This window comes from Aquarana catesbeiana, linkage group LG02, assembly GCF_042186555.1.
Source record: "Aquarana catesbeiana isolate 2022-GZ linkage group LG02, ASM4218655v1, whole genome shotgun sequence".
In the NCBI taxonomy this organism is placed as follows: Eukaryota; Metazoa; Chordata; class Amphibia; order Anura; family Ranidae; genus Aquarana; species Aquarana catesbeiana.
The window spans coordinates 54,872,624-54,898,794 of record NC_133325.1 but is presented as its reverse complement, the minus strand read 5'-3'; the positions used below and the strand labels follow the sequence as shown (position 1 = coordinate 54,898,794).

General features: G+C 46.0%; 1 protein-coding gene across 2 annotated transcripts in view; it reads left to right on the top strand.

Moving 5' to 3' along the window:
• The window catches only part of ARHGEF17 (Rho guanine nucleotide exchange factor 17), a 362,668-nt gene that overhangs the window by 244,646 nt on the left and 91,851 nt on the right, over positions 1 to 26,171 (top strand). For both annotated transcript variants that reach the window (XM_073612921.1, XM_073612920.1), the window contains exon 4: positions 6,743 to 6,925. In XM_073612921.1, the coding sequence (XP_073469022.1) occupies positions 6,743 to 6,925 (183 nt within the window). The remainder of the gene's footprint in view (positions 1 to 6,742; positions 6,926 to 26,171) is intronic.

Sequence of the window (26,171 nt, the reverse complement as noted above, 5' to 3'; positions counted from 1 at the left end):
ATTGACACTCCCCCAGGCACTCCCCCTAACAGCTATCAATATAGCCATTTGGGCGGCCTCTTTGTCCCGGCACCGTGACGTCACTCACGGACGGAGGGCGGAGGCGGCCCGGGGACATAGGAGGAGGCGGAGCCAGGGCGATGTCACAAGCAAATGGAGATGGACAAGAAAAGAGGAGGAGGAGGGGCCGCCGGGGGGAGCAGCAGCAGCGTGACATGAGAAAGAACTTACTACAGAGGCTGCCTGTGCTACTCTGCATGTGAAGAAAACAACAAGTAAACGCTGTGCCCTGATGTGCCCTGATTGTACCCCATGTGCCCTGAATGTACCCCATGTGCCCTGAATGTGCCCTGATGTTCCCTGAATGTGCCCTGATGTTCCCTGAATGTGCCCTGATTGTACCCCATGTGCCCTGAATGTACCCCATGTGCCCTGAATGTGCCCTCATGTGCCCTGTTGTTCCCTGATGTTCCCTGAATGTGCCCTGATGTACCCCATGTGCCTGATGTGCCCCATGTGCCCTGATGTTCCCTGAATGTGCCCTGATGTGCCCTGAATATACCCTGATGTACCCTATGTGCCTGATGTTCCCTGATGTACCCCATGTGCCTGATGTGCCCTGAATGTGCCCTGATGTGCCCCATGTGCCCCATGTGCCCTGATGTTCCCTGAATGTGCCCCATGTGCCCTGATGTTCTCTGAATGTGCCTGATGTGCCCTGATGTGCCCTGAATGTGCCCTGATGTGCCCCATGTGCCCGAATATGCCCTGAATCTGCTCTGATGTGCCCTGCATGTACCCTCATGTGCCCCATGTACCCTCATGTGCCCCATGTACCCTGATGTGCTGTACCCTGATCTTGCTGTGTTGTGTTGCCCCGATGTGTGCTGTTCCCCGATGTGCAATGTACCCTGATGTGCTGTGCCCTGATGTGCTGTGTTGTGTTGCCCCGAAGTGCGCTGTGCCCCGATGTGCGATGTACCCTGATGTGCTGTGCCCTCATGTGCTTTTACCCTGATGTGCACTGTGCCCTGATGTGCTGTGCCCTGGGCCATTCTGGATAAAGTCCAGGGCCACATTTTTGTCCCAGTCCAGCCCTGATCAAGGGCCAGGTCTCTGCTTTATCAGTATTATTTCAGCGGCCACTTGCTTCGCATTCTTTGGTCCGAAACTTTATGCAGGGGGTGATGCGTCTTAATCCTCCGGTTAAAGCGCCCCTAAACCCCTGGGACTTGAATTTGGTCCTGGCTGTGTTACAGAAACGGCCTTTTGAACCAATAAGTCAGATTCCTTTGGTCTTGTTGACAAGGAAATTAATTTTTCTGGTGGCCATCTCTTCTGCTAGAAGAGTATCAGAATTAGCAGCTCTTTCCTGTAAGGAGCCTTATTTGATTATACACAAGGATAGAGTGGTACTACGCCCTCATCCTAGTTTTTTACCGAAGGTGGTTTCTGATTTTCATTTAAACCAAGACATTGTTCTACCTTCCTTTTTCCAGATCCCTGTTCTCCGGAAGAGAGATCTCTACATTCGTTGGATGTAGTAAGAGCAGTTAAGGCCTATCTAGGGGCAACTACTCAGATCCGCAAGACGGATGTTTTGTTTGTGCTGCCAGAGGGTCCCAATAGAGGACAGGCAGCGTCAAAAGCTACCATTTCTAAATGGATTCGACAGTTGATCATTCAAGCTTACGGTTTGAAACAGAAGATTCCTCCGTTTCAGATCGGGGCACATTCCACAAGGGCTATGGGTGCTTCTTGGGCAGTGCATCACCGGGCCTCTATGGCTCAAATCTGCAAGGCCGCAACCTGGTCTTCAGTTCATACATTCACCAGATTCTATCAGGTGGATGTGAGAAGGCATGAGGATATCGCCTTTGGGCGTAGTGTGCTGCAGGCAGCGGTACAGGGTCCTCAGGTCTGATTGCACCCTACTTGGTCGTGGTTCCCCCCCCTCAGGTAGCATTGCTCTGGGACATCCCATCAGTAATTACTGTGGCTCTGTGTCCCGTGATGTTCGAGAAAGAAAATAGGATTTTTTAAAACAGCTTACCTGTAAAATCCTTTTCTTTCGAAGGACATCACGGGACACAGAGGTCCCACCCCTCTTCTAATACACTATATTGCTTGGCTACAAAACTGAGGTATCCCTGCAAGGGGGAGGGATTATATAGGGGGTTGAACTTCCTGATAGGGTGTGCCAGTGTCCAATCACCAGTGATACCTATATAACCCATCAGTAATTACTGTGGCTCTGTGTCCCGTGATGTCCTTCGAAAGAAAAGGATTTTACAGGTAAGCTGTTTTAAAAAATCCTATTTTTGAGAGGATTTATGGAAAAAAAATCAAAAAGAGCTGTTGAACGAACAACAGCAAGTAATGTAAAGTTGCTTTATACTGTGAAAAATACTGTACGCATTATACCTATCTATACCAGCAGGTGGCACTGCAGTGTTGTGTATTCTATGGTAATGTAATAAGAGGAAGTTTTTGCTTTCTTCTCTATGCACTCGTTTGTGTTCTCTTCCTGTTTCATGATAAAGACATGCTGTAAGATAGGTTCAACTATTCCTCCATAAAAGCAAAGTTATTGCTGCAAACAAGAAGCTTCCAGCGCATGACTTCAATACTCTGCACAACAAGGGCCCCATTCACACCTCAAAGCTCCAAAATGCTCAGCATTCAAAACTCTTATGTATTTTGTGGTAACTGTTCACAAATGTGTGGTGTCTATAGATTGACGACTCTAGGGCGGATTTGAGCATTTTTAGCCCTAGAGCTTCAGTCGTCTATCATGAGGCACCACACAATTGATCATTTTTTGTAGACAATTTCGAGCCTGTAAGAACTGGTCTCCTCGCCATAGTACTTTCCATTGGTCTCAGTGCAGCACGATCCAGCTGAGATCAGCACAGTGATCATGCTCTGACCATGACGGATTGCACTGTTTGTTTCTTCTTTTTTTTTTTTTCTTTAAACAAACTTTATTGAGATGTCAGACAGACATCTCATAAAGTTCAATTGCCGGCCGTGCGGTGCGAAGCAGTAGATTGCATGCAGTACTTTTCAGTGCATTGTGCCCGCACACCACTGCAACACGGTGGTGTGAACCAGGCAGGGCCTCTGATAAGGCAGTACAGTCAGTCCTGTTGTATTGGGCCTGGCCCTATCCGCTCAACAGGGGGGCCCGGGCAGCTTTACAGTTTATTTCTGCAAAATAAAAAACAGGGCTTTCTAAAGCCCTGTAGGAGCAGAAATCTCAGTTTGATTAGATGATTTGGATTAGATGATTTGGGGGCTAGAGAAGAGATCTGGGGTCCAATAGAGCCCAGATCTCTCCATAAAGAGGACCTGTCATGGCTCACGCTATTACATATTCAAAGCCATGAGCCTATGTAGGGGCCAGGAGTGGGGGTCAAAGGGGGCCCTGAAAGGTAGACTGTATGAGGCCCCATGATTTCTAAAAGCAGCCCTGGAACCAGGCACAGAGGAGACCAAGCGGTTTGCCTTGTCCTTATGTTGGGAATGCACTGGAATAGCCGCTTAACACAGTCCCACTGCATCTGGTGTGAACCAGCCCTAAAAGAATAAAGCCTGAAGTTTGGATACACATGTAAAATGTTTGAAATACACTTCTTAAAGCGTTTGTTACCCTAAAAAAAAAAAAAAAAAAAATCCTGTTCCTTTAAAGCATGTTATACAGCACAATGGTTGTGCTGTGTAATTTGGCCCCTTCTATCATTTGAAATACCTGCCCTCCCCTCTGTGAACGGACCACAATTTATCATGGCTGCTGAGCCCTGACACCGTGATCAGTTTACATGTCATCTGCAGCCATCCTCCGTCCTCTCCCCCCTCCCCTCCCTGCCTGTGTGCTCTGTGTCAAGTACCCGCCCCCTCCCCTCCTGCTGCTGAAATAACATTTTAATATCTGATATATTCCTGTGTGTTTGCTAATGCTGTGTTCCTGTCTCTGTGATTTACAAAGGGGATCCGTAAACCAAATAACTTGCTAAATCAGAGCAGAATGGGGCGGATGTCACTTTTTTTAACATCCGTCTCTGTTCAGTGGTTTAAAAACAGAACTTTCCATTATTGATCTATGGTATGGTCTACCGGGTGTTATCAGGAGGTTATTGCTTCAAAGATTAAAAACACTTACTGAAAGTAAAAAATTATGTAGGCTCATCATATCATATGTATCCAGCGGTCTGTGTCCCAAAAAGCCGTCCCAACATGGGTGGCAATACTGTGAAAGGGATCCTAGCCAGCCAGCGGTGGAGAACCTCGTGGTGATAATCCAGGAAGGGCCACGGCATGAAGAAGGAGCTATCGCGCATGCTCAAATGCGTCCTGTCCACTTTGACGTTACATCCGGGTCCTTACGCTCCACGTTGGTCCCGACAGCGCCGCTGCCCTTTCTGGATTACTACCACGCGGTTCTCCACCGCTGGCTGGCTGGGATCCCCTTAACAGCATTGCCACCCACGTTGGGCCACCTTTCCAGGACAGAGAGTGCTGGATACATATGTGATTTGATGAGCCTACATTCTTTTACTTCCAGTAAGTGAGGCAATAAACTCCTGATAATACTGCATTTAGAAGCGCCTTCTGTTTGTGCTTTGTCTTTACCAGAGATTTGCTTCCCTATTTTGGAGTTCTGCTGAAGCACTTTTTCAGAATATCTGCTTGCCTGCCTTCTCTATATATTGTGGTTCATCATTTCTGGTTAGTCCAGTTTACCCAGAGCGCTCTGCATTTACTTGTCTTGTCCAATGTACAGTATCTTGAAAAAGTATTTATACCCCTTGCAATTTTCCACATTTTGTCATGTTACAACCAAAAACTTAAATGTATTTTATTGGGATTTTATGTGATAGACCACATAAGTGGCACATAATTGTGAAGTGAAAGGAAAATAATAAATGGTTTTAAAATTTTCTTTGCAAATAAATATGTGAAAAGTGTGGTGTGCATTTGTATTCAGCCCCCCTGAGTCAATAATTTGTAGAGCCACCTTTCACTGCAATTACAGCTGCAATTCTTTTTGGAGATGTCTCTACCAGCTTTGCACATCTAGAGAGTGAAATGTTTGTCCATTCAGCTCTGTCAGATTGGATAGAGAGCGTCTGTGAACAGCAATTTTCAAGTCTTGCCACAGATTCTCAATTGGATTTAGGTCTGGACTTTGACTGGGCCATTCTAACGCATGAACATGCTTTGATCTAAACCAAGGGTCTTCAAACTATGGCCCTCCAGTTGTTCAAGAACTACAATTCCCATCATGCCTAGCCATGTCTGTGAATGTCAGAGTTTTACAATGTCTCATGGGATGTGTAGTTCCGCAACAGCTGGAGGGCCGTAGTTTGAGGATCCCTGATCTAAACCATCCTATTGTAGCTCTGGCTGTATGTTTAGGTTCGTTGTCCTGCTGGATGGTGAATCTCCGCCCCAGTCTCAAGTCTTTTGCAGACTCTAACAGGTTTTCTTCTAAGATTGCCCTGTATTTATCTCCATCCATCTTCCCATCGACTCTGACCAGCTTCCCTGTTCCTGCTGAAGAAAAGCATCCCCACAACATGATGCTGCCACCACCATGTTTCACGGTGGGGATGGTGTGTTCAGGGTGATGTGCAGTGTTCGTTTTCCACCACACATAACATTTTGTTTTTAGGCTAAAAAGTTCAATTTTGGTCTCATCTTGCTGTGTCCCCCACATGGCTTCTTGCAAACTGCAAATGGGACTTCTTATGACTTTCTTTTAACAATGTCTTTCTTCTTGCTACTCTTCCATAAAGGTCAGATTTGTGGAGTGCACAACTAATAGTTGTCCTGTGGACAGATTCTACCACCTGAGCTGTAGATCTCTGCAGCTCCTCCAGAGTTACCATGGGCCTCTTGGCTGCTTCTCTGATGAATGCTCTCCTTGCCCGGCCTGTCAGTTTAGGTGGACAGCCATGTCTTGGTAGGTTTGTAGTTGCGCCATACTCTTTCCATTTTCAGATGATGGATTGAACAGTGCTCCGTGAGATGTTCAAAGCTTGGGATATTTTTTTATATTATGCAAAAATGTGTTTTTTTTTTTTTTTTATAACCTAACCCTGCTTTATACTTCTCCACAACATTATTCCTGACCTGTCTGGTGTGTTCCTTGGTTTTCATGATGCTGTTTGTTCACTAAGGTCCTCTAACAAACCTCTGAGGGCTTCACAGAACAGCTGGATTTATACTGAGATTAAATCACACACAGGTGGACTGTATTTTCTAACTAGGTGACTTCTGAAGGCAATTAGTTTCACTGGATTTTAGTTAGGGGTATCAGGGTAAAGGGGGCTGAATTTAAATGAATTCCACACTTTTCACATATTGATTTGTAAAAAAATTTAGAATCAATTTATCATTTTCCTTCCAGGTCACAATTATGTGCCGCTTTGTTTTGATCTATCACATAAAATGCCAATATAATACATTTACATTGGCTGTAACATGACAAAATGTGGAAAATTTCAAGGGGTATGAATACTTTTTAAGGCACTGTATATTGTGAAAATATGGCTTTTGCCCCCATCTGACTGTGCTGTTCTATTTTTATAATTAAAATTAAAAAAAAAAAATAACTCCAATGTTGCAGAGGACAATTCTCCAGACTCCCAAGGTGGCCTGTCAGATTGTTATGTGCTGAGGCACTGAAATGTATCAGTACAGTAGTGCATGTTTACAGACTATAATTTATTCCCTACAGGGTTACATGAAGCCTTTAAAGCAGCCGGAAAATTCCTTCATGTGTGATCCATCTCTGGTGGACGAAATCTTCGATCAAATCCCAGAATTGATGGAACATCACGAACAGTTCCTGGAGCAGGTCAATCACGTGGTGCAGAACTGGCCCGACATCCAAACCGTGGGTGACATCCTGGTACAGTCTGTAAGTAACAGAAGTGAAGTGTGATGTAGCTCTCACCTATAATCATTATGTAACCATTTCTTAAGTACTACAGTATTTTTATACTGTAGATGGAGTCTGATGGGCAGAGTCACCCACTGACCACTTTCTGTTTCTCATGGCATTCAGTGGACCCGCTCTGTCACACAGGGAGGATAGATGTTAAAGAAGTGTAAATCCTTAGACAGGTGGTCAGAGCAGACAAAGTCCAGGTTCCAGGAAGCTAGACAGAGCAATAGTGGGGGTAAGCCAAAGATCAGGATAGGCATAGACAAGTTAAGTATAAGCACAGTCCTGATATTTTGCAGATAAAGTCAGACAGACCTGAATCCAGGGCATGGGCAGATAGACTAACCTATTGATCAGGCATGGGCTGAATATCCAACAGTCTGCTTTAACACATTCCTGATTAGGGCAGGTGTGCACTGTAGAGACCTGCACTGCAGTGCTGAGTAGTGACCAACAGATTGCAAATGTTCAAGGCTGATCTTTATATTGGCTTCCACAGTAACATTGTTTGACAGTAGTTTTGGATTTTGTTCCTGCCCTACCTTTTAATTACTTTGCCACCTTTAGGCTAGCTTAACACTATTGCTAATCCAAGTCGCAATAGCAGAAGATTTTGACCGGCTCTCTATTTTCAGATGATGGACAGACAGTGCTCCGTGAAATGTTCAAAGCTTGGGATATTTTGTATAACCTAACCCTGCTTTAAACTTCTCCACAACGTTATCCCTGACCTGTCTGGTGTATTCCTTGGCCTTCATGATGCTGTTTGTTCACTAAGGTTCTCTAACAAACCTCTGAGGGCTACACAGAACAGCTGTATTTATACTGATACTAAATTACACAGGTGGACTCTATTTGCTAACTAGTTGACTTCTGAAAGCAATCTTAGTTGGGGGTATTAGAGTAAAGGGGGCTGAATTCAAATGAATGCCACCCTTTTCACATATTGATTTGTAAAACATTTTGAAAACCATTTACCATTTTCCTTCCAGTTTTGATTTTGTTCCTGCCCTACCTTTAATCACTTTGCCACCTTTAGGCTGGGCTCACACTATTGCGCAGGGTTGCCAACCTCCCGCAGCATTTTTTTACTGACAAAACATGGACATTTTACTGGCGGAGCACATTTTTTACTGGTAACCTGAGAAATTACAGAACTCCTATTGAAAACTAACACAGTGAATATTTAAACAGTATAAACAACATGATATGGAAATTGACAATACCTGTAACAAAGTAATTTGCTTGATTTACACTTAAAAAGTCAACACAGCATGAAATTATCAGCCCTTGATATTTACTGGCAGTTGTAAAAAGAATCACTGATTTTTACAAACTGTCAGTAAATTTACTGGCAGTTGGCAACTCTGCTATTGCGAATTGGATGTGGGTTTCCCGCATCCAAGTCGCAATAGCAGGAGATATTGACCGGCTCTCTATGGAGCCGGTTCACATATCTCCGCTGCAGTTCCGGTGCGAATTTGCTAAGGAGCCCTGTGCGTTTTTTGGTTAGTTTCAGGTCCGAATTCAGCCCAAAATTTGGGCTGAATTCGGACCTGAAACGGTGAACGGAGACACACCGGACCCCTGCTGTGAGCCACATGCGAAGATAGTGCAAACCCAGCCTTAAAGGACAATCTAAAGCTGTCCATACACTAGCAGATTTTTGAATGAACATTTCTACGAACCTTCGTACCACAATTCTCAATCAGTACATTCAGTGACGAATGTATTTCGAAAGTATTTCAAATTATTATTTGCTTTTAACATCCGTTTTTTGAAAGATTATAATATCCTGAGCAAAAACCACCTACACTGTTATAAACTCAATTTGTTCAAGAAAAACATTCCATCCTGCTCCTTTTCATTTTTTTCTTCCCTGTAGTTCCTGGAACTTTCCTGAACTTCCTGAAACTTTAATTTCAGGAACATTTCTGCTATAATACATATTCATCAGTTTAGGCTGATATATATTCTTCTACATGTTTTTGGTAAAAAAAAATCGCAATAAAATATTGATTGGTTTGCGCAAAGGTTATCGTGTCTACAAACTACGGGATAGATTTTTATAATTTTTTTAATTGTTTTTACTGGTAATGGCAGCGTTCTGCGATTTTTAGCGGGACTGCAACATTGCGGCAGACAAATCTGACCCCAAATAACACTTTTCGGGGACCAGTGACATTATTACAGTGATCAGTGCTATAAAAATGCAGTGATCAATGCAAAAATGACACTGGCAAGAAAGGGGTTCACACTAGGGGGTGATCAAAGGGGTTAAGTGTCTTCCCTGGGTGTGTTCTAACTGTAGGGGGGGGGGTGGGCTCACTGGGACATGACAGAGATCACTGTTCCCGATCACTGTGAACAGAAGATCGCTGACATGTCATTAGGCAGAACGGAGAATCGCCTTGTTTACATAGGCAATTCCCCGTTCTGCCTTTGTACACAGCGATCGAAGGTCGCCTGCTATCCTCCTTGCACGGACTGACTCTCGCAGGAGAGCCAACCCGCGGCAGTAAATGTACGTGAGCAGGTCAGCAAGTGGTTAACTTTGGATAGTAAAACATTTTTTTTTTTTTTTCTGCCAGTAAGTACCTTATACAGCCCACTTCCTCTTTCTTGCCTGTTAATTAGCCTAGGCTTATGACATCATGCACAGCTCTCTCGCTCACTCACGTGAGAGTTTGCCAGCAGGGGGTGGGCAGGCGAGGAGGGAGGAGTCACAGGAGAGCAAAGGAGAGCTGCAGAGCTGGAGGGGGCTAGATGAGGGCAGAGATGGGAGGAGACTGCAAAGATCCATGTGTATTAATCGAGAGAGGAGAAATGTGCAGGCAAGCAGTGGTGTGAGTGTGTCTGTATATGTGTATGTGCCTCTGTGTGTCTCTGTAAATCCAGGAAGTGATCAGGCAGCAGCTTCAGCTGCCCACAGTTAATTTCTGCAGCATATTAAAATGGCAAGTACAGAATCACACAATAATATATATATATATATATATATATATATATATATATATATATATATATATATATATATATATATATATATTAAAATAATATGCAAAGTGATTGGAGGGAAGTTTTAGAATGGCAAAGATGTTTTTATTACAAATTATGTGCGCAGACTGCAGTTCCTCTTTAATGCCCATTGGACAGCTGATGACTACTGTATGTGAAGAATAAGCTCTTTTTGGCAATCGGCTGTGGTGAGATGGAATAGTTGTTGGGAGAGTTGTCACCATAGATACTTTCATTCATTTCTGGGTGTCTATGGCAGTGCTTAGCAATCAGTCAAACTCACTATAGCTGAAGGGCTCACATCTGACACAGCTCTTAGATATATCATGAAATGAGAGCAGTAGATCTTTAGTAAGTGAAAAGCTTTGCAGCACATCTTCAGCCCAAATTGTTATTTCATTTTGTTTTGGACAAAGTGAGGAAGCTTTGAAACCGCCAGGTTCTAATGCTTTTCTGTAGCCATTGGGGAGGTTTTTTCTTAGTATCTTTGTGGCCACAGAATCGGGAAGTGGGAAAAATCTCTCCACTGGCAGCACAAATCTGCCACCTGGCTAGTAAAAATGGGACGCATTGCCAATATTCATAGTAAGATAGAGATTATTAGGCTGTTTTTTTGTTTTTTGTTTTTTTTCCATAAAAGGGAGCAACCTTAGCAGACACATTAATATTGTTTTTTCAAGTAAGGTGTTAGTTTCTTCTCTGTCCCTGCTGAGGGGATCTCCTCACTTTCTGTGTGGTCACCAGGACAGAAAGCCAGATGAAATCACCCCAAGGTTCTCCGCCTTTCTCACCCTCCAAAAATGGTTATGGCGGGATTTTGGCATTCTTTCATGGAAATCCTTGTTAAAGCCGAGCTTGAACCAAGTAAAAATATGTTAGAAGAAATGTTGACATGTTCCTGGACCTAGTCCCTGGTTCCTAGACTGGATCCTCTTGATTTTTTTGTAGTATTGTACCCTAGATATAGTGAGAATAAGTATCTGACACCAATTCCTTTCGCCTAGATCAGGGGTCTCCAAACTTTTCAAAGGGCCAGTTTATTGTCCTTCAGACTTTAGGATTGTGGCTAGCGGGGGTAGAAATGTCCCGGGCCCCGGCATCAGTAAGAATGAATATGGCCTCAGGGTTGGTGGTCAATAGGAGGAGTAGTGCCCCTCTTAGGAGGAGAACTAGTATCCCATCATTGGTATCTGTGGAAGAAATGGCACCTCATTGTTGGTGTCAGTGGGAGGAATAGTGACCCCATGAGCCAGATAAAGGCTAGCAAAGGGCCACAGTTTGGAGACCCCTGGCTGAGATTACAGAACCTTAAAGAACATAACATACAGGGATATGGGAAATAATTATTGATACTGACATGTGCACCTACACAGGTTGAACTGGATGGACTATTGTCTTTATTCAGCCTTACCCACTATGTAACCTATGTCTCCCTTATGTTATGGAGAAGGGGAGGTGCTCTGCAGTCCAAATCAACAGAGTAGCCTTGGGTGACACCTTGGGTGACAATGCTGCTCCTCCCTAGATACAATGTAGACAATGAGTGTTGTCACCCTAGGACAGGAAGTGCCACAGGCAGAATTATCAGGTAAACAGAAGGGACAAATATCTGGGAAAAACACACCTGTAAGCTGAAATATATTACATTATTTTTCTTGGGTTTAGACAGCCTTTAATTTTAGATGCTATATTACCATGTTGGGGTCTCTAGGATTTCTGCTAGAGAAAAAAAAATCCTGGATCCACCAAGCAGCTTCATGAAAAGCATTTTCTTCATCTAATTACCGCTTTGATATGGTATTCTGCAGAACATGCTATCGGACGACTGGATAATGAAACACCTCTGATTTATTGATCACTTTGGTGGGTTAAACATTTATATGGAACTTCTGAAGATCTTCAGAGAGACTATTCTACATTCCATGAACACTCTAAGATATTAAAGATAGCTGGGCTGTGAGCGGGCCCAGGGCACAGATCACTCTAACGGGCCCCTACCACCATTATTAAAAGGATACTAAACACACACTGTTTAATTTACATTGTACCTTCTGTTTCTCTGTGTGGATGATCGCACTGTAATTATTTTAATAATAATAAATAAATTAATAATCGTAAGTACCTTTTTCCTAATCGATATACAGCTGTCACATGACCCAGCTCTTTCCTAGCCTGTCTGCAGGTAAACATAAGCAGGAGGCGCTTCTAGTACTCTGCTGTTGGTCGCATGTGCACGATTAAAAAAAAAAAAAACAGCCTTCGGAATAAAGAGTAAAAATAAATAATCTCAATAAACTGTTTTAAATTGTCATACAAATCTATATTTGAAATTAACCACTTGCTTACTGGGCACTTAAACCCCCCTCCTGCCTAGGCCAATGTTCAGCTTTCAGCGCTGTCACTCTTTGAACGACAATTGCGTGGTCATACAACACTGTACCCAAATATTATTTTTATCATTTTTTTGTTTCACACAAATAGAGCTTTCTTTTGGTGGTATTTAACCACAGCTGGGATTTTTATTTTTTGCTAAACGAACAAAAAAAGATGGAACATTTGGAAAAAAAAAATCATGTTTCATAGTTTGTTATAAAATTTTGCAACAAGGTAATTTTTCTCCTTCATTGATATGCACTGATAGGCTGCACTGGTGGGCACTGATAGGCACAGATAAGGCGGCACTGATGGGGACAGATAAGGCGGTACTGATGGGCACAGATAAGGCGGCACTGATGGCCCCTGATGGGTGGCACTGATGGGCACTGATAAATAGCACTGATGGGCACTGATAAATAGCACTGATGGCACTGGTAGGTGGCACTGATGGGCACTGGTAGGTGACACTGATGGGCACTGATAGGCGGCACTGATGTGCAGCACTGTTGATGAGGCACTGATTGTGGGCACTGGTAGGTGGCACTGTGGGCACTGATGGGTGGCGCTGGTGGGCACTGGTAGGCAGCTGCTAGGTGGCACTGGCAGGTGGCACAGGTAGGCACTGAGGAGCTGGCGGCAGCTCTCCGTGATCGACACTGATGTCCCTCTCACGGCCGCCGGTGATCGGCTTTTTTTTTTTTTCTCCTCACGTCAGCGCGAGGAGAAAAAATAGCCGATTACCGGCTCTGTTTACATCACATGATCAGCTGTCATTGGCTGGCAGTTGATCACGTGGCAAGGGTTCGGGATCGACCCGTTACTCCGATCTGTGATCCAGCAAGTCTCATAGACTCGCTGATCACAGAGTGCGCCGCGTGCGCCCTGCAGGAGGCGCGTAGGCCGCTCGGGCACGGGAGGATGTCAATAGAATCTTTATTATTTTGTGAAAATAACATTGTGTGGGCAGATTTCAGTCACAGGCAGTATCACAACCATCCAGCCTGTGTTTTAGAATGAGAGGGAGGTGAAGCCTCCATTATTCTACGTGTAATATCCCACTATCATTGTGTTTAGTTGGTTAGTGGACATGGAGGAGGAGGGATGGAGTGGGCTGTCATATACCACTGTGTATACGTCAACATGTGTGACTCTATAGTCACATGGGCTGCTCAGATGTGATAGAGAAGAAATGCTCAGCATAGAAACTTACTGAAAATTGAGCATGTGCAGAGTTGCCACCACAGATGCAAAATCCCTAGCTGAATCAGGGACATGAACAGAAGGGGAAGATAGAGAACAGCAGGATCAGCCAGGTTTTTTTGCCGATTACAGAAAACAAATCTGATAGTGACTGAGTGAGCATGAACAGCATGTAAATCACCATTTATTGATAGTTTTTTTTTTTTTTTTTTTATGATGTGGGTTTAGTGACAGTTTAAGGCCCCTTTCACACTACCATGACTTCAAAGTCGTTCGATTTTAACGCGATATTTGCCCCGATTTCAGGGAATGCCTGTGTAACTCGCATCAAAGTTGGACCAAAGTAGTGCAGGGACTACTTTGAAGTCGGCATGACTTGAAGTCATACTAATACGAATGGTTGTCATTGGAAATCATGGCGAACGACTTGTCATGCGACTTTGCAGTCCCAAGTCACAGGACAAGTCATACAAGTGTGAAAGGGACCTTAACCAGATTAAATTTTCTATATTTCAGAGAGAGTCAACCCGACAGCATTCAACATATTTGCCTTTTATTAGCAATACCACGGCTCATAATACTGTTAGGCCCCTTTCTTCTCGAACATCACGGGACACAGAGCCACAGTAATTACTGATGGGTTATATAGGTATCACTGGTGATTGGACACTGGCACACCCTATCAGGAAGTTCAACCCCCTATATAATCCCTCCCCCTTGCAGGGATACCTCAGTTTTTACGCCAGTGTCTTAGGTGATGGACGTGTAAAGATGTCCTGTGCTGAGCTCCAAAGGGAATATCCTAAGATCCTATACTGGGGCAAGCCAGGCGAACCGGATCCATTCAACGTGTCTTTTCATGGCCGAATTGAATGGTACCCGGGCCTCGTGTCCGAAGAAACGAGGTTTTACCCGTAATGCTTCTCTTTTTAGAGAGCTGGACCCCGCAGATCAGAAAATGGCTTTAAACTTCCTAATTTCTGGCGAGGTGCTTTACGGTCCCAGAACTGTTGGATCCCCCTACTGATGGGGGCCCCAGTCTCTGACGGTTTTTTCAAACGGAGCCCACCGTGAGAGGTGAAGATTGGGTCTGTGTAAACAGCACCCTGCGGCTGGATAAGGTAAGAGGAGATTCCACAGAATTTTTGAGTTCTAGTGGCTTTTCTCCTTTAAGGTAAATGCATGCTATGCCTATTGTGACCACCGGGGGCTGCCAAGAGCACAAACCTACACATGCTGACTCTGTCTCAGGTGTTGTAATCGCTGTTTATGTCCCAGCGTCTCAAGCAGGCTGCAAACAGGTAAGGTGGAAAGGGGGATTTCTCATGTTTGAATGTTCCCCCCCAGGCTAGAGAGGGGCCACAGGGGTCTAGAAAGTGGTTATACCACCCGGGCTCTGCGGCCTAATGGCCACCATCTCTCAAGATAGCCGTTCCATTTCGTGGTGCAAGGTTGTTTGGAGAGGACTTGGATAACTATATCAAGAGAATCTCTTGTGGGAAAAGCACTCTCTTACCTGTCAAGAAGAAGAGTAAGCGTCCCTCTTTCAAACGGACTCTTTCCCCAGCGCCGGGGGCTTCAGCCTCCAGGCAGTCTCGACGGCCGCCTCCATCGGGGTCCAGAGACAAGAGTCAACCCCAGGGACAAAAGAAGTCCTGGGGAAAGAAGCCTACTAGGCAAAACACTAAGACCTCTGCATGAGGGGGCGCCCCCGCTCACTCGAGTGGGGGGAAGACTGCGACAGTTCTCAGAGCTCTGGCACGAGGACTTCCAGGACAGATGGGTAGTCTCCACGGTAACCTTAGGGTACAAGCTGAAGTTTCAGGAATTCCCTTCTCCTCGGTTCCTCAGATCAAATGTTCCCAGAGACCCAGAAAAGAAGCAGTCGCTCCTTCTAGCGTTAGAGCGACTTTTGTCGCAGGAGGTCATTATGATAGTTCCCGCAAAGGACCAGGGATTGGGCTTCTATTCCAACCTTTTTACGGTCCAAAAGCCAAATGGGGATGTCAGGCCCATTTTGGACTTAAGGGATCTGAACCGATTCCTAAGGATTCAATCCTTCCGCATGGAATCAATTCGAACAGTAGTTCCCACCCTGCAGGGAGGAGAATTTCTGGCATCAATAGACATCAGAGATGCATATCTGCATGTGCCCATTTTTCCTGCTCATCAGAAGTTTCTGCGCTTTGAGGTAGGAGGGCGCCATTTCCAGTTTGTGGCTCTGCCTTTCGGGATAGCCACTGCACCTCGAGTGTTCACAAAGATCTTGGCTCCTCCTCTGGCCAGATTAAGGGCTCAGGGTATAGCTGTCATAGCATACCTAGACGACCTGCTCTTGATAGACCGGTCGGTAGCCTCTTTGAATGGAAACTTGAGGACCACGGTCAGGTATCTAGAACACCTGGGTTGGATCCTCAACTTAGAAAAGTCTTTCCTAAAACCAGTAAGAAGACTGGAGTATTTAGGTCTGATTATAGATACAAGCCAGGAGAAAATATTTCTACCCCAGGCAAAGATCACTGCTTTGAGAGAGCTGATTCTGACAGTAAGGACCAAGAAGGGTCCCTCAGTCCGCCTTTGTATGAGGCTACTAGGGAAGATGGTGTCTTCATTCGAAGCAGTTCCCTATGCTCAGTTTCACTCAAGAATGCTGCAACACAGTATTCTGTCGACCTGGAACAAGAAGGTTCAGGCATTAGACTTTCCGATGCACCTGTCGCATGCGGTGCGTCAGAGCCTCAATTGGTGGCTCATACCCGAAAACCTGCAGAAGGGGAAATCCTTTCTACCGGTTACCTGGACGGTGGTAACAACAGATGCCAGTCTGTCAGGTTGGGGAGCAGTTCTGGAACAGGCTGCGATCCAAGGGGTATTGTCCAAGACAGAGAGGACCTTACATATCAACATTCTGGAGATCCGGGCGATACATCTAGCTCTAAAGGCCTGGACTATCAGGCTACAGGGTTGTCCGGTCAGGATCCAGTCCGACAATGCCACAGCAGTGGCTTATGTCAATCATCAGGGAGGCACCCGGAGCCGAGCTGCTCAAAAAGAGGTGAACCAGATCTTAGTCTGAGCAGAGATGCATGTGCCATGCATATCGGCAGTTTTCATCCCGGGAATAGAGAATTGGCAGGCGGACTATCTAAGTCGCCAGCAGTTACTTCCAGGGAAATGGTCTCTGCATCCCAACGTCTTTTGGGCCATATGCCAAAGATGGGGGGTTCCAGATGTAGATCTCTTTGCATCCCGATTCAACAAAAAGATAGACAGATTTGTGGCAAGGACAAAAGATCCTCTTGCATGCGGGACGGATGCGTTAATGATTCCGTGGCATCGGTTCTCACTGATTTACGCATTCCCGCCTATTCTGCTACTATCACGACTCCTTCGCAGGATCAGGCAGGAAAGGAAGTCAGTACTTCTGGTGGCCCCCGCTTGGCCCAGAAGGACTTGGTATGCAGAAATAGTAAGGATGACGGTAGGTTCCCCGTGGACACTACCGGAACGCCCAGACCTGTTATCTCAAGGTCCAGTGTTCCATCCTGCCTTACAAATGCTAAATTTGACGGTTTGGCTATTGAGACCCACGTTCTGAAGAGTTGTGGGCTCTCAGGTCCTGTCATATCTACCTTGATTAATGCAAGGAAGCCAGCTTCCAGGATGATTTATCATAGAGTCTGGAAGGCTTAGATAACCTGGTGTGAATCCAGAGGTTGGCATCCCAGGAAATATGTCATAGGTAGAATCCTTGATTTTCTACAATTAGGATTAGAGATGAAGCTGGCCTTGAGTACCATCAAGGGCCAGGTCTCTGCTTTATCAGTATTATTTCAGCGGCCACTTGCTTTGCATTCTTTGGTCCGAAACTTTATGCAGGGGGTGATGCGTCTTAATCGTCCGGTTAAAGCGTCCCTAAACCCCTGGGACTTGAATTTGGTCCTGGCTGTGTTACAGAAACGGCCTTTTGAACCAATAAGTCAGATTCCTTTGGTCTTGTTGACAAGGAAGTTAATTTTTCTGGTGGCCATCTCTTCTGCTAGAAGAGTATCAGAATTAGCAGCTCTTTCCTGTAAGGAGCCTTATTTGATTATACACAAGGATAGAGTGGTACTACGCCCTCATCCTAGTTTTTTACCGAAGGTGGTTTCTGATTTTCATTTAAACCAAGACATTGTTCTACCTTCCTTTTTTCCAGATCCCTGTTCTCCGGAAGAGAGATCTCTACATTCGTTGGATGTAGTAAGAGCAGTTAAGGCCTATCTAGGGGCAACTACTCAGATCCGCAAGACGGATGTTTTGTTTGTGCTGCCAGAGGGTCCCAATAGAGGACAGGCAGCGTCAAAAGCTACCATTTCTAAATGGATTCGACAGTCGATCATTCAAGCTTACGGTTTGAAACAGAAGATTCCTCCGTTTCAGATCAGGGCACATTCCACAAGGGCTATGGGTGCTTCTTGGGCAGTGCATCACCGGGCCTCTATGGCTCAAATCTGCAAGGCCGCAACCTGGTCTTCAGTTCATACATTCACCAGATTCTATCAGGTGGATGTGAGAAGGCATGAGGATATCGCCTTTGGGCGTAGTGTGCTGCAGGCAGCGGTACAGGGTCCTCAGGTCTGATTGCACCCTACTTGGTCGTGGTTCCCCCCCCTCAGGTAGCATTGCTCTGGGACATCCCATCAGTAATTACTGTGGCTCTGTGTCCCGTGATGTTCGAGAAAGAAAATAGGATTTTTTAAAACAGCTTACCTGTAAAATCCTTTTCTTTCGAAGGACATCACGGGACACAGAGGTCCCGCCCCTCTTCTAATACACTATATTGCTTGGCTACAAAACTGAGGTATCCCTGCAAGGGGGAGGGATTATATAGGGGGTTGAACTTCCTGATAGGGTGTGCCAGTGTCCAATCACCAGTGATATCTATATAACCCATCAGTAATTACTGTGGCTCTGTGTCCTGTGATGTCCTTCGAAAGAAAAGGATTTTACAGGTAAGCTGTTTTAAAAAATCCTATTTTCAGACCCGCGGATCCGTATTTAGGCATCCGCTTGCTCAGCGGGGATCGCTCCGTTGATCCCCGCTGAGCCGGCGAATGACAAGTCTGTCTCTACACACTGTGCAGGGACGGACCTGTCAGAGAGATCGCTCTCCTCTATGGGGGGGATCGGATGATTACGGACCACCTGTCCGTTTTCATCCGATCCGCCAGACGGATGCAAAATAGGACCACCATTTGTCTGGATTTATCAGATCGGGTGGATAGGATGTCAGCGGACATGTCACCGCTGACATCCGTCGCTCCATAGAGATGTATGGAGCGACCGTTCAGATCCACCTGAAAAAAACTGACAGGCGGATCTGAACGGGCCCGCACATGTGAAAGGGGCCTTAGGGTCCATTCACACTTATGCTTTGTAGCAAATCTCTTGAACAGAGACCCAGATAGCAGTGAAAACCATGGATGGGGTTTTAATTTTACTCCACTCTATCCAAAACTAAAACAAAGATTGGTGGCTTGAAATACACTTTTATTGGACCAAAGTGAACACCTAGGGGCAAATTTCTGAAAAAGTTAATGTGGCTTTCACCGGACATTGACTGGTGGTGAATCAATCACTTTAAAAGACTGTACAAGGAAGATTCACCTGTTAAATGGCAGATTCAACACTTTATAAGTATACCCTTTAGCAAATTGGTGGCACCACCAAACAGAAATCTTTACCATTATGATAGAAAAACCCCTGCTGAACATAAGAAATAAAGTTCCCGAAAATGATCAAGTAGGAGAATGGTGTTCTAGGTGAAAAATAGAGCTAACTGGCAATCTATCTGAGATGATTCACCAGTGCAGCTGTGTTTGGAATTGTGAATTAATCTCTTCAAAATGAAAGGGAACTCGTAAAGATGCTAATATAGGGGATACCATTGCAGATTTGTGTTTTGTATTCTTCAAAGATGAAGGCTACATAGATGCTCTAAGACAACCGTTCTGACCCAGGGTTTCTCCAGAGATTGCTAAGAGTTGTAAAGGATTTTTATCATTTTTTTTAAATAACAAAGATCTCTATATTTACCTGCTCTGTGCAACAAAATTACACAGAGCGGACCGAACCTCCTCTTCTCGGGTTTTCTGTAGGCGCTCCTGGCTCCTCCTATCTGTCCAGTACCCACACGGGAAGCTGCTTCCCATTGGGCCCTCGTGCGGGCTCACTCCCGAGCCCCGCTGCTGCATTCATTGACACAGACAGTGGGACTCGGCCCCCGCTCCCTTGTCACTGGTGTTGATTGACAGGAGCTGAAGGCCAACGGCTTCTACTGCTCTCAATCTGCCCAATGTGCATGTCGCTGGATCAGATCAAGCTCAGGTAAGGATAAGGGGGGGCTTCTGCAGCAGAGGTTTTTTACCTTAATGCATTGAATGCATTAAGGTAAAAAACCTTAAGGCCCCTTTCACACGATCGGACCGTTCAGGTCCGCCTGTCAGTTTTGACGGCGGACCTGAACGGGCGATCCATGTTAGCCTATGGAGCGTCGGATGTCAGCGGAAACATGTCCGCTGACATCCGACCCCGTCCGATCCGCTAAAAGCAGACGGATGGCTCTACGTCCAGATCTGTCGCTGGCGGATCGGATTGAGTGAGATCTGACGAAAACGGACACGCTGTCCGTTTTCGTCCGATCCCTCCATAGGCGGCAGCGGCGCCTGACAAGCCCCTCCCCGCTCAGTGAGCAGAGAGGGACCTGTCATCCGCCGGCTCAGCGGAGATCAATGGACAGATCTCCCGCTGAGCCGGCGGACCGAGGCGGGCTCCGTAGAAACGGAGTCCGCCTCATGTGAAAGGGGCCTAAGGCTTTAGAACCACTTTAAAACTGTTGTTGATTGAACCTCCCATCTGATAGTGGCTGCATAGTTCTAGATCCAACACCACTTGGCAGCATGACACCACCGATCTTTTTAGCTATCTATAAGGGCATTTTTCCCATGGGCCTCCAATGTAAGGAGCATTTTTCCCACTGACCCCTAATTGGTTTAACAGGGGTTTCCCCATTACCTGAAAATGTATTTCAAGGGTTCCTCAGGGGTTAAAGGGTTGTGAAATTGTACTCTAAAATACTAAAAGTAGCCAGGCTGTAAATACCACCAATATTAAACCAGATTTAATTTCCAATATTTCAAGAAAAGCAGCCTAACCTTATTGATGCAGAAGACCTTCACTCATTCGTCCCTGAAGGCACAGGGTTCTAAATGTGAGTACCACTCTGTGCAGCATTCTGTCCATTGACTTTGACAGGCTGCCTGCAGCAGGGCAGGACGCTGCACCTGTCCCTCCCGGGTACACTAAACACCAAGAAGTACATACTGTACATAGACGGCCCTGTGTTCAAGGAACCTTAGGTGCCATGTTCCTGTGGTACAGGGGAATGCAAAAGCATTTCTGTAACCCCTCCCTAACACATAAGGCTGGGTTACACTAGAAAACGCAATGGCTCACAGCAGGTGCCGGTGCATCTCCATTCAGCGTTTCAGGTCCGATTTCAGTCCGAATTTTGGGCTCCTGTGCAATTCACACCAGAGCCACTGCGGAGATGTGTGATCTGGCTCCATGGAGAGCAGGTCACAATCTCCTGCTATGCAGATTGGATGCGGAGGAAATAGACTATAATAGGCTAAAGGTGCTTAGCAGGATTGTTGCATAGGGGCTTGGTGAGCCCTATAAACCACTTCAGCCCCAGAAGAATTTACCCCCTTCCTGAGCAGTTTTTTTTTTTTGCGATTCGGCACTGCATCGCTTTAACTGAATTGCGCGGTCGTGCAAGGTGGCTCCCAAACAAAATTGACGTCCTTTTTTCCCGCAAATAGAGCTTTCTTTTGGTGGTATTTGATCACCTCTGCGGTTTTTATTTTTTGCACTATAACCAAAAAAATAGCGTCAATTTTGAAAAAAACGAATTATTTTTTACTTTTTGCTATAATAAATATCCCCAAAAAATATTTAAAAAAACATATTTTTTCCTCAGTTTAGGCCGATACGTATTCTTCTACATATTTTTGGTAAAAAAAAAATCGCAATAAGCGTTTATTGATTGGTTTGCGCAAAAGTTATAACATTTACAAAATAGGGGATAGTTTTATGGCATTTTTATTATTAATTTTTTTTTTACTAGTACACATCGGACATTTTTGGGACCATTGTCATTTATACAGCAATCAGTGCTATACAAATGCACTGATTCCTGTGTAAATAAAAACTGGCAGTGAAGGGGTTAACCACTAGGGGGCTAGGGAGGGGATTAAGTGTGTCCTAGGGATGTGTTACTAACTGTGGGGGGGCGTGGCTACATGTGACACATCACTAATCTCTGCTCCCTATCACAGGGCGCAGAGATCAGTGACACTGTTATTAGGCAAAACGGGGAGATGCTTGTTTACATTAGCATCTCCCTGTTCGTCCTCTCCGTGAGGCGATCGCGGGTATCCCCGCGACGATAGAGTCCGTGGGACCTGCGACCCGACTCACGGAGCTCCCGGGCACCGGCGGCGCGCACGCAATGGCACGGCGGCAAATACAAAGGGACGTACAGGTACGCCCATTTGCCCAGCCATGCCATTCTGCTGACGTACATCGGTGTGCGCCGGTCGGGAACCGGTTAAAGGGTCTCCCTTCTGAGGTGTGTTAATACTACACCCAGGTACTCTCTTTTTGTGGCTAGTAAATGTCTTCAAAAAGAGGAGCAGGACTGACACTACAGGGGAGGGCACACCTATGTTGTCAGAAGTTCCTGATGAACCTAGTCGTATCCCCAGTGTTGTATCCCCTGAAGGACCAGAGGCTTTCGGGCAATCTGAGCCGCTGCGCCTATCTGGTATTGTGCCTACAGTCAACGCTGCTGCTTCACCCTTCATCACCAAGGATGAACTGTCCTCGGCCCTAGCCGAGTTAGAGCACAGGATTGCTGCTCTATTGCCTCCATCCCGCAGGGTGGCAAGAAGCCTGACAGATCCCCCTCCCCGGAGCCTCCTAGTTTGGACCAGGAATGGGTTGAGGATGGGGAAGAGCTAAAAGCTCAGGATTCTGTGGAGGGCCTGGCGGATGAGTCTGCTTCTGAGCAATCTGGACAAGAAGATATCTAGTTGATGTCTGCCTCTCAGTCGCAGAGGCTTTTGATCCAGTCTCTTACCGAGATGGTTCGTTCTGCCTTTAAGTTGCCTCTTACAGAGGTTACTGAGCCCCCCTGGTCCTCTTTGGGGTCTCTGAGGCCTCTTCAGGCTGCACAGGCTTTCCCCTTACACCCTCTGTTGGAACAGGCGGTGAATGCTGATTGGGAACATCCTGACAGGATTTTTGTTCCTCCTAAGAGGTTTTCCCTTTTATATCTCATGGATGAAAAGTTTGTTAAGAAGTGGAGCATGCCTGCTTTAGATGCAGCAGTCTCTTCCTTAAACAAGAACTTAACTTGTCCGGTAGATAACGCACAGGGCTTGAAAAACCCTGTTGACAAGAAATTGGAGGCATTATTAAAAGCTTCCTTTTTTTTTTTTTTTTTTGACCAGTTTAGCTATTTAGCCAGCTGTTGCAGAAATTGGTATCTGCCAGTCCGTAAAGGATCAGGTCAGACGGCCTGACAGGCCTAAAGGAGAGGATGATCTGGCTGAAAATAAGACCGATATTCCTCGAGCGCTGTGTTTTGCTCTTAACTCCTTAAAGGATTCAACACAGCAAGTTTCTCGTTTAGCTCTTTTGTCTGTACATATGCACAGACTTTTGTGGTTTAAGAACTGGTCAGCCGAGCTTCCTTGTAAAAAGTTATTGGCAGGTTTCCCCTTTCATGGGGAACGTTTATTTTGTGATCATTTGGACAAATATATCCAAAAGATTTCTGGAGGGAAGAGTTCTCTAATTCCTGTGAAGAAAAGCACCAGGCATCCCTTGTTTAAAACCTCAGGGACTGCTTCCTCAAGTGTCTCAGCGCCAAGGCAGTTCCACAGCCAACAGGGCGCTAGAGCCATCGGCAAGCCACAAGGCCAGGGCCAGAAAAAGCCCTGGGTCCAAAACTCTTCTAAACCCAACCTTTTGAGGGGACGCCCCCACTCTATCGGGTGGAGGGAAGGCTGCTGCACTTTGCGGACATTTGGAGAACAATAGTTCGGGACGAGTGGGTCACATCAACTATATCCCGCGGTTACAAGCTGGAGTTGCGGGGGGTTCCCCCTCAGAGGTTTCTAAGATCCAGCGTTCCCTCGGATCTTCCAAAAAGAGACTTCGTGCTTCAGGCACTACATCATTTAGCGAATCAAGGAGTAATTGTAGAGGTTCCTGTGCCCGAAAGGGGCGCAGGGTTTTACTCGAACCTGTTTACAGTTCAAAAACCAAACGGGGACACAAGGCCCATTTTGGACCTAAGATCCCCGAACCGGTTTCTACTGACCCAGTCCTTTCGGATGGAGTCTGTCCGCTCAGTAGTAGCCTCACTCCAGATGGGAGACTTTCTAGCCTCCATCGATATAAAAGATGCGTATTTACACGTACCCAGCTTTAGCCTCATCAGAGGTTCCTGCAATTTGTAGTAGAGGAACGTAATTTTCAGTTTGTGGCTTTACCCTTCGGGCTTGCTACAGCTCCCTGGGTGTTCACAAAGATCCTAGCACCAGTACTGGGTCTTTTAATGGCCCAAGGGATCCTGGTGCTCGGGTATCTGGACGACCTCCTGCTCAGAGATTACTCACTACAGGCTCTAGAACAGAGCATAACATGTACAGGGCGGTATTTGGAAAGCTTAGGCTGGATCATAAATACTGAAAAGTCAACCTTGAGACCAGCTCAAAGTCTAAAGTATTTAGGTCTGATCCTAGATATGGTCCAAGCAAGGGTATTTTTGACACCCGTAAGGATCTGTGTCCTGAAGGATCAGGTGCATCAAATAAGAGGCGTCAGATAAGAGGCACCAGACAACCCTCCATTCGGCTCTGTATGAGTTCTAGGGAGGATGTTGTCCTCCTTCGAGGCAGAGTCCTATGCCCAGTTCCATTCCAGGTCTTTACAAGACATCTTGTTGGCTTGGAACAGAAGAGGACAAGCCCTGGATTATCCAGTGTTATCTCCTCGGGCACGCTTAGGCCTAAACTGGTGGTTGCAGGATCAGAACCTGCGAAAGGGAAAATCCTTCCTTCCGGTAACTTGGAGAGTACTGACTACAGATGCCAGTCTCTCGGGCTGGGGAGCGACCCCAGAGGGGCTCACCACTCAGTGGAAATGGTCAAGGACAGAACAGATCCTGCCCATCAACATCCTGGAATTACAGGCAGTACGTCTGACCCTACGGTCCTGGATGGCGGCCCTACAGGACTGTCCTATCAGAGTTCAGTCCGACAATGCCACTGCAGTGGCCTATATAAACCACCAAGGTGGTACCAGGAGTTGTTCAGCTCTGAAGGAGGTGAACCACATACTAGCCTGGGCAGAGGGACATGTTTTTTACATGATTTTATCGGCAGTCCATATCCCGAGAGTAGAGAACTGGAAGGCAGATTATCTCAGCCGCCAGCAGATCTGCCCAGGGGAATGGTCCCTAAACCCAGGGGTGTTCCAGGAAATTTGCCAGCGTTTGGGATTGCCAGAGGTCGACCTACTGGCATCCTGGTTCAACAAGCTACAGCAGTTTGTGTCCCGAACAAGAGATCCTCTGGCAATCGGAGCAGATGCTCTGGTAGTTCCATTGAGCCAGTACTCCCCGGTTTATGCTTTCCCTCCAATCCCCCTCCTTCCACATTTGTTGCGCAGGATTCGGAGAGAGGGGGTTCCAGTCATTCTGGTGGCACCAGCCTGGCCCAGAAGGCCCTGGTTCCCAGAGATTGTGAGTCTGACAATAGACGGGCCATGGACGCTTGCACGTCACCCTGATCTACTGTCTCAAGGTCCTATATTCCACCCCAGTCTCTAAATTTGATGGCATGGCTATTGAAGCCAGGGTGTTAAAGGACCGTGGCATCTCGGGACCAGTGGTGTCTACCCTAGTGAATGCTAGAAAAGCTGTCACTAGAAAGATCTATCATAAGGTCTGGAAGACTTATATCGCTTGGTATGAAGCCAGAAAATGGCATCCTTGAAAATACGTAATTGGGAGAATTCTCTCTTTTCTACAGTCATCTGTGGAAATCAGATTGGCTTTGAGTACAATCAGAGGTCAGATTTCGGGCCTGTCAGTATTCTTCCAAAGGCCTTTAGCCTCCCATTCGCTGGTCCGAACCTTTATGCAGGGGCAACTCCTTTGCTTCCCCCCATTAGGTCACCTATGTGTCCTTGGGACTTAAACTTTGGTGCTGTCTGTGTTACAGAAACAACCATTTGAACCTATCAAGGAAATTCCATTAGACTTGTCACGCAAGCTAGCCTTCCTGATGGCCATCACCTCGGCTAGAAGGGTGTCGGAGGGGGCCCTTTTCGTGCAAGAAACCATACTTGATCCTTCACCAGGATAGGGTTATGTTACGACCTGTTCCACCCTTTTTGCCAAAGGTGGTTCAGCCTTTCATTTAAATCAGGACATTATTTCGCCTTCTTTTTTCTCTCAGCCTCGTTTGGCGGAAGAGAGACGACTGTATTCCTTGGACGTTGTCCGGGC